This window comes from Gavialis gangeticus, unplaced genomic scaffold, assembly GCF_001723915.1.
Source record: "Gavialis gangeticus isolate Ggan-Ray unplaced genomic scaffold, GavGan_comp1, whole genome shotgun sequence".
In the NCBI taxonomy this organism is placed as follows: Eukaryota; Metazoa; Chordata; order Crocodylia; family Gavialidae; genus Gavialis; species Gavialis gangeticus.
Window position 1 is genome coordinate 61068916 of NW_017729022.1, and position 8265 is coordinate 61077180.

At 41.9% G+C, this 8265-nt stretch overlaps 1 protein-coding gene across 5 annotated transcripts in view; it reads right to left on the reverse strand.

The window, feature by feature from the left end:
• The window catches only part of TNRC6B (trinucleotide repeat containing 6B), a 66484-nt gene that overhangs the window by 30902 nt on the left and 27317 nt on the right, over window positions 1-8265 (reverse strand). For 3 of the 5 annotated variants that reach the window (XM_019515147.1, XM_019515145.1, XM_019515148.1), the window contains exons 7-10: window positions 7913-7981; window positions 5515-5690; window positions 4152-4226; window positions 3294-3339 (exon numbers count right to left, since the gene is read on the reverse strand). In XM_019515147.1, the coding sequence (XP_019370692.1) occupies window positions 3294-3339; window positions 4152-4226; window positions 5515-5690; window positions 7913-7981 (366 nt within the window). The remainder of the gene's footprint in view (window positions 1-3293; window positions 3340-4151; window positions 4227-5514; window positions 5691-7912; window positions 7982-8265) is intronic. The other 2 variants (XM_019515146.1, XM_019515149.1) reach the window with 1 other exon arrangement.

The window sequence follows — 8265 nt, forward strand, 5'->3', positions numbered from 1 at the left end:
TGACAGATCAAGTAGTCTAAAGAACAGAAATAGCAGAGGTCAACACCAGATACAGGACAGTGGCAACAGTTTTCAAGACCGCATTAGGGCTACTGATAGAATCTTGATTTCTGACTAAATTCCCGAAAGACAAGTCAAAGTAACAGATTCAGATAAGGCAGAGAACACCTGACCCCAGGCCAGGAAGAAAAGGAAAGTGAGTCCTACTCATACATGGAGCAGAACCAGAGAAAACAAAATAACTTTCAACAGAAAGAGAACTAGTTGGGATTTAATCTTACTGGATCACCAGATCACTCATTTTGACACAGCTGGTTAAATGAACCCCTTCTGTGGCAGCTGGTAAAACATAACACCATGGCATTGTCTATTTAAAGAACTGGACAAGTTTTGAATTGATCACAGTTACTCAAGTGAGTAACTCTCACTTCCAGTACATTAATGTAAGTATCTTAAGTCCACCACCTGAAACAATTACCAATGAGGAAAGCATCTCCCTTAATGGGCCTATTCTTCATTTGCCTTCATTCAACTAGAATGTCCTCAGCCACGATACTTCATAGTGTCAAAACAGGAGCGATTCACACATGACTAACTGTGTACAGACTTCAGATGCAGACTGGTGAAAGATGCCATCTCACTGCACTGGCAAGGAATCTATCCTCTAGCAAAAAGGTTCTGTAAGCTTGGGTCTTTACAAGGCTCCCATGCACATCCAATTTTGTGCAGATATAAGAGAGAACTACTTGTTACACAAACCTTCAGAAATTGGAAAAATACATAACATTTTGTGAGAGATGAGGTATAGGCACAGAAAGAAACCCAGGCATTCAAGAAACAAGTTACTATAGCCCAACACTGGCACTGTAGAAATGTCAAAACATAGGCTACAGTATTCTCAGTAGATATCTCCATCCCTACTAACCAAGAGATATTTTAAAAAAAAAGACAGATGGACATTCACCTATGTCTTATTCCTATCATGTGCTGCTGTTAGTTTAATAGGCAAAGTCTGTATGTAGAAGGTATTTGCAGGAAAAACCTGGGCACATGCCAGCATCTTGGGGATGGCTTACCAGGGCAGCAGCATCTCCCACACAAGGAAGCTCTATGGCCAATATCATTTGATATCTGGCATCTGTAACCAGCAGGCTGGCCAAGGAATAAAGTTTATGCCCAAATAAAGCCAGGCATTGATTATCTTTGAGCAATTACATTGATTCCTACCCCAGTGCCTTCTCACTAGTAAGTAGCAATATAAGTAGCATCAAAACTACTGTGAGCACCATGTCAAGCATGCTGAACACCTGACACTGGAATGACCTGACCCAGTGGATCCAGAGATGCCATTTACTCTGTGCTCAGCATGGGCACTTTAAAGGGTTTCTGCTGGATCACTGGGATGAGATTAATCAACCTAGAAAGATCTAAGGACTTCAGTGCTGCTCCTGTGAGGTACAGAGTTGATGGAACCTGGTTCCTCAGCAATAGACTGTGACTCTAAATAGATCTAAGGACCTCAGCAACACATTCTGGACATAGTACCTCTTTACTAAAAAAATTCAGAGTCGATGGTGACTTGGATCCATCCAGAGAATCTTTTGCTCTGCATAGATCCAGTGACAACTACTTTGGCAAATGATTCTCCAAAGCCAAGCTGTGCCAGCCACTAGATACGACTGGCTGGAGGATCCAGGAACCCTGCTGTCATTTATTTCAGATAAAAGCATTATGATGGGCAGATCTCTACCTTCAATTCTGGGCTTGGAGAAATACCAGCATCCATTCACTGGGCCTGAAGATCCTCTTTTGATAATAAGGGAATGAAATAGCTCTCCTGCTTTTGTAAGCTGAGATGACATTCATGCTATATAGGCCAACACCTCTTGCCCCCAACCTCACCCCCAAAATGCGCGGGGGGGAAAAAAGCAAACCACAAAGAGGAATGTTAAGGACACTGTACAAGATTCAAGCTTGTTGTGCCATCAACAGGTGGGATGACCTGAGCTATGTCACTCTCTCACATGCCTTAGGAGTCTTTCAGGAGGCGACATGCAGGCAAGTAAATAGCCCAAATGGAACCTATGGTATAGCATAACCCACTTAAGCTCCCTGTTGTTTGTGGTCAGGTTGTCCTGAAGACTCCAGAAGTTTGTGGTGTTGGCATCTCAGTCCCACAAGTGTTAATTATACAGTAGCTGTTTGGAGAAGAACACAAGGCCTATGTACAATTTCAGTTTGGAAATTAGAAAAGCATCAGATGACAAAGCCAATCATCTACTGAAACAGTTTGCCTAAGAATAAAGTTAGGATGAATTCTGAGGCATTGATCAAATGAAATTACCCAACAGTCAAATCACAGGTTCAGACATACTGCAATATTTGGGGCCAGGAAGGAATTTAACCCCATGGTCAGACTGGTATGGACTGTGGGGGTTTTTGCTTCTGTTGCTAGGGGTGTGGCCCTGTACCTGTGATTTGCACGTATATTAACAACCTTTTACAGAAGCAGGATGTTGGCTGCTGTGGCCCCTTGCTTTACCTGTGGCAGGTTACAGTATCGTGATTTGAGTTGTATCAGGGTGAACTGCTGTTTTACTAAGAGGTTACAGACTGTGGATTTGTACAAGGTAGTTTGGACACGGATGATCATACCTTGGAGGCAGATGGTTGGAATAGATGACCTATGGAGGTCCTTCCAACCCTACTTCTCTGATTCTACAATCGTCTCTGAGATTGAACCAAATAATCCAAGGGGTCACCTTCATTTATCATTTGTAATGACACCTCTCGTATAGCAAAACCCACTTAAGCTCCCTGTTGTTTGTGGTCAGATTGTCCAGACTACAGAATCTAGTCCTACTCAGGATTAGCTCTTCTTTTTCCCCCTCACATCAACTCCAGGGAGCTGTGGTAACTGGGATATCCTAATGCCAAGAGCTAATAAATTCTCTCCTTTTCCACCTAGCTAAGACACATGACAAGGGGCACTTGTTTCCTCCAAACAGCAGTATCAAACACTACAATCTGAATAGGGTCTCTTGCTTTTTTTTTGGTTTTTGTACAATGCCTCCATTTTATGTAGACCTCTTCCTCAGCCTTGTTTGTTTCAGCAATGGTTGCTTATCTGCACAAGCTAAGCAGCTGAATTCTGCTGCTGTCCTGCTTGTAAGAAAAAGTGCTCAAAAATAATTATCCACACCTCTTCCAAGTTGACCATGTCATCCATGGAAACTTAGCCCGTGGTGCTCAGTCCCATTACACCAAATGTATTTTAATTAAGTTATACATACCTACAGACAACTCTATCTTACTGCCTGGAGTGTCCTCAGTTTGACTCTGAAAGAAGCAAAAAAAAAAAGAAAAGAAGAAGAGATGCTGTACTGACACCCAAGCAAACCTGGAGAATATTACACAAAACGTCTTTTAAGGTTAAAGATAGATCAGAATAAAGCAACGGCATACCTGTGAGCGTGAAAAGTCATTTTCTAAATGAAACTAAAGAGTTCTGATGCAACCTTGAACACACCTTACCCCAACTGTGTTTGGTGGTAGGCTTATTAAACTGCAAAAGGAGATATGAACTCATGCCACAGAGAGAGATGGATGAACAGCTGCTCTGAGAAATTAACCTCTGTCCTCATGTTCCAGTGGTCAAAGGATCAAGTTCTGGGAATGACAGCCAAAATGATAGCTCATCCTCATGACCTGTCAAGTCATCAAATTTTGAAATGTGCTGCCAAGTTATTCTTCTGCTGGCAGTCTGGAACAGGGTGTTCCCATAACTCTGAGACATCCGTGGACTAGTGGACTGAATTTGAGACCAGGGGCTGACAGCTTCTACCCCCAGTTCTGCCAATGGCATTCTGTGTGGTTTCAGGCTTATCACAGCACCTTCGTATCCCAATTTCCTTAACTCTAAAATAAGAACTATATATACACCCCACATTTCTAAAATAGTTAGTGGAGTTTAAAGATTTAGCTACTATCACTAGTGGGAATGATATGATAGGAAAGGCTATGAAGATAAAAAAGGAGCATTTTGTAAAAAATCTGCTAGCAAATAACTACATTTATAATTCTGCTTAATACAGAAAGTCTACTACTCCCAAACAGAGCTGCTTATGGTGTTAAAAAAATAAGCTACTTACTAGCAATCCCATATTTGAAAACTGCTTGGATAAAGGGGTCATCCATGAATCACTATTTCCTCCTTTTAACGGGCACTGAAAAACAGAGACAGGTAATTAAATAGTTTCCCTATCACCTTTCCTCTACTTTCACACTTCCTTGATTCCACCCTTGACTTGCAGAAGTATCACCTGAAAACAATGTCATTGAAAACCACCTCTCAAACGCTACAATTATATATTAAGATTTTATTCTGTTAGAGACTTGCCGGATACTAGTAAAAACTGACTATAACTGTTCACTTTTGGGTATCAGGGTGGATGGAGATTTATTTACGCAATAGGTATAACACTCCTTCTGTTTTATTCTAGGACCAGAACAGATTTGAGCACAGTGATTTAGTTCTTTATTTGTTTAAACAGATGAATTCTTTGGTGTGTTTTATGTGGAAGTCCCCACTGTGCTTTCTCCCCTTTTAGCTCTTTCCTCTCAAATCAACACCATGCTGACTGGGCTTTCAATATGGCCTCAATGCTATTTGTAAATGATCACAAAACAAAACTGAAAGCCAAATCAGCAATACTAGAGTACAAAAATCAAGCTGAAAAGCAAAGCTAACAGACTATTGTTTTGTGGTAAGAAGAATAAAACAGGATCTGAAAAATGAGCACGGAAAAAAACAGGACTGAAATTAATGGAAATCAATGGGTCCCAAAAAGCAGACAGGCAACTCTCCCCAACCCTGGTACTACAATAAAGACTGATCAAATGCTCCCAAGAGCTGTTGTGAGCCATTCTTTTTAATCTGCATATCTCAGCTCTTGGCCAAAAGGAAGTTCTTGTTTGCAGGTAGAAACACTACAGTAGAAACATTAACACATTCATTTCCTTGCGCAGCAGTTAGCTCAGCAGCCAAGTACAGTCACCCGCTTCTGCTTTTTCGCACTGTTGTCATAAACTAGCAAAGATGGAATAAGCCCCAGCACAAAAGTAACAGTAAAGAAGAGTGTGTGGGATCAGAACATTAATAGATTACGTAAAGAGAATCTGTGGCAGCCTAATTCAGAATCATGCATCAGCAAGAGAAAAGCAACAACTCTGGGACATTTACTGCTCAGCTTCATTAGGTAGTGGCTCTGCAGCCCACATGCCAGAAGAATTTGGCAACTACTATCAGAGTTACAAGACATAATAGCTGCATTACATTCAACAAGTCCAGAAACCTAGCACTTCAGACCACCACTGTAATGCAGCCACCTCTGTGATGGAATGACACAATACAATAGCTTGTTTTCCAAAAGGAAGTGCTTAATAGCCTGATTACATCTGGTTTCAGAGTACCTGGCAAGTATGAACATATCATTCAAGCATTAGGATTCTTACCTTAATTTGTGGTTTCTTTCCTGGCCCCCAGCTTGTTGAGTTGTGGGAGGAACTGCTTCCCTGAGAGCCTGGTGTGTTCCAGACTCCTCCCTCCTCCTCCTCTTCCCAGCTGGAATGCCGCGTTCCTGTTACTGGCCCATCATTCTCCCCCCAGCCATCTTGCATAGATTTAGAACCTTTAAAAAGAAGGAGAAAGTTCAAAAGGGAGCCACCCCACAACCTAACTGACTGCAAGCGGGTGCTTAGTTCCCAAATTGTGCTGGCAGAGTTCAAAACAGTTCTTTTCTTAATGTTACAGGCAGAAAAAACACCTATGAAAAAACAAAACCCAGACAATTTCCTGGCAGTAACTCAAGTTATGTACTTTCAACTCATTTTAATTTCAAAAGATATCAAATGCCATTAGCTTAAATTTATAGTACTCAAGAGATGTTCTTGTCAAAAAAGACTTGAGAACCCCATTTGAGTTTTTTCTCCTATATGCCCTCTTTTACTTTCCAATGTAGGAGAAAAAAATTCTAGAGGCTTTTAAATTAATAGGCATCAGGGATTTAATCCATATACAAAACTTAATTTATATTAGTGTACAACATCTCATTCCAAAATTCTGAACTCTGTTAGAGGGAAAAAAACCCCTAAATTAAAAAAATACCACATTTCTGCATCAAAATTGCTGACATCATGATTTTTAAGCATAGCTAATAAAAAACACTGCTTTGGAAAGCTCAAACTTAATTGCCAGAGACTGATCAAAAATGTGAAGGAAGGGAGGCTTTCCACACAAACAGCAAGATATTCTCCACATCGTTTAGGGTTAGGTGTTGGGTTTTTTTTGTTTTTTTCCAAACTAGGATCTGACAGAAATACTGAAAAAAATTCTCTGAAATCTGTAAAAACTCAAAATCAGTTTCTGTTCAGATTAAGCCATAAACAAAATAATTGGGGAAAGAGTCCTTCCAAATAGCTTATGTTTTAGTATATGCACACCAAATAATCTAATAATTGTATCCACAAAAAAAGAAAGAGTCGGCTTCTTGGTTCAGATGCAAAACTGTCCTGTCATATCGGAGATGCCATTTAAATAAAGCACTGTACCACTACTACAATGCTGCAACTATTCCATTTTATAACACAAGAGAAGGAGCAGTTCCATCCCCTGCTGGCCTCAACTCCTATTCTTCAAGTGCCAGCTGGCACACCACACTCATGACCACCCAACAGCACATTACAACTACAGCTTTTCCTACGGAGTCAAAGTATATCCCAAACCTGAAGGTGTTTGTCTACTGACTTTCCCCCTTCCTGCTATAACTCCATCCATCATGCTGCTCCTCCAGGCCCTCCACAGACATTTTTGCAAAAGTAGATTTCCATCATCTTTTTCCTACCTAATTTATTTAGGGGCTTGGGAAAAGGGAGTTGGGAAAAAATGGGTTTAATGCACACCCAGACAGCTGTGACTATACAGGAGCCTGTAAACTCAAAAGGGAAGGTGCCCACAAGCAAGAATAGCTGCAAGAATGAAAATACGTGCAAGGGACATTAGAGACAATAAACAGGGATTCTACAAACATGTCAAGAGCAAGAGGAAGACCAAAGAAACCACAGGTCCCTTACAGAATGTAAAATACAATCTAGTTACAGATGGTGCAGAGAAGGCTGAAGTATTTAACATCTTTTTTATTTCATTTCAGTCTTCACAAATAGGGGCAGCTACCAGATAAGTGCAGCTGGCAGTAAAGATAGGGAAAGAGTCAGGCAGCCTAGAGTAATTGCAGAATAGGTTAGGGGTTACTGACCTGGATAGACTGGAGAAATAGCGTGCAATTAACTAGATGAAATTCAACAAGTACAAGTGCAAAGCCCTGCAATTGAGTTGGAATAATTTTATACACAGACAGGGGAATGACTGGCTAGGCTCCAGTACTGCAGAGAAGGACCTAGGGGCTACAGTAGACTGTAAACTGAGTACAAATCAACAGTGTGCTCTCATTGTAAAAGGCCAACGGTGTACTAGGTTGCATTAACAGGAGTGTCACTAGCAAACCAAAGGAAGTGATTGTTTAGCTCTACTCAGCACTGGTAGGCCTCACCTCAAGTACTGTGTCCAGTTTTGGGCCCTACACCTCAAGAAGGAAAAGCCACCTTTTCTCTGTGGCTGGATTGGACAGGGCTATAAGTAATGGCCTCAAGCTGCTGCAGAAGAAATTTAGGTTGGAGACTAGAAAGAACTTACTGACTAGGAGGGTGGGTCAAGCAATGGAACAGACACCTAGAGAAGTTATGAAATTGCCATCCCTGGAAGTTTCAAGAGCAAGTTAGACAGATGCAGCAAAAGCTTTGTTATCCGACACCCATGGGGAATTGAGGGTGCCGGATTACAAAATATGTTGGTTACCTGAGAGGCCGCCTCTCCTGCTGCGTCCGGTGCGCCGCCGCCCCTCCTGCTGGGTCGCCGCCCCTCCTACTGCGAGGGACAGGGAGGGGGGCAGAAGAGAAAGGGGAAAAGAACAGTTATTGAGGGGGCTCGGCAGCACAGGCTGCTTTGCCCCGGGCCATGGGGGCTTGGCGAAACCAGAAGTGCCACAGTGGGCACTTCTGGTTTCGCTTTTACCTTACAAGCTGGCATGCCGGTTAATAGGGCATGCCGGCTTGTAAAGTGCCGGATAATGCGGGTTTTACTTGGTTACGACGGTTTAGTCAGGGATGGTCCTGCCTTGAGCAGTGGCTGGACTACATGACCTTGTGAGG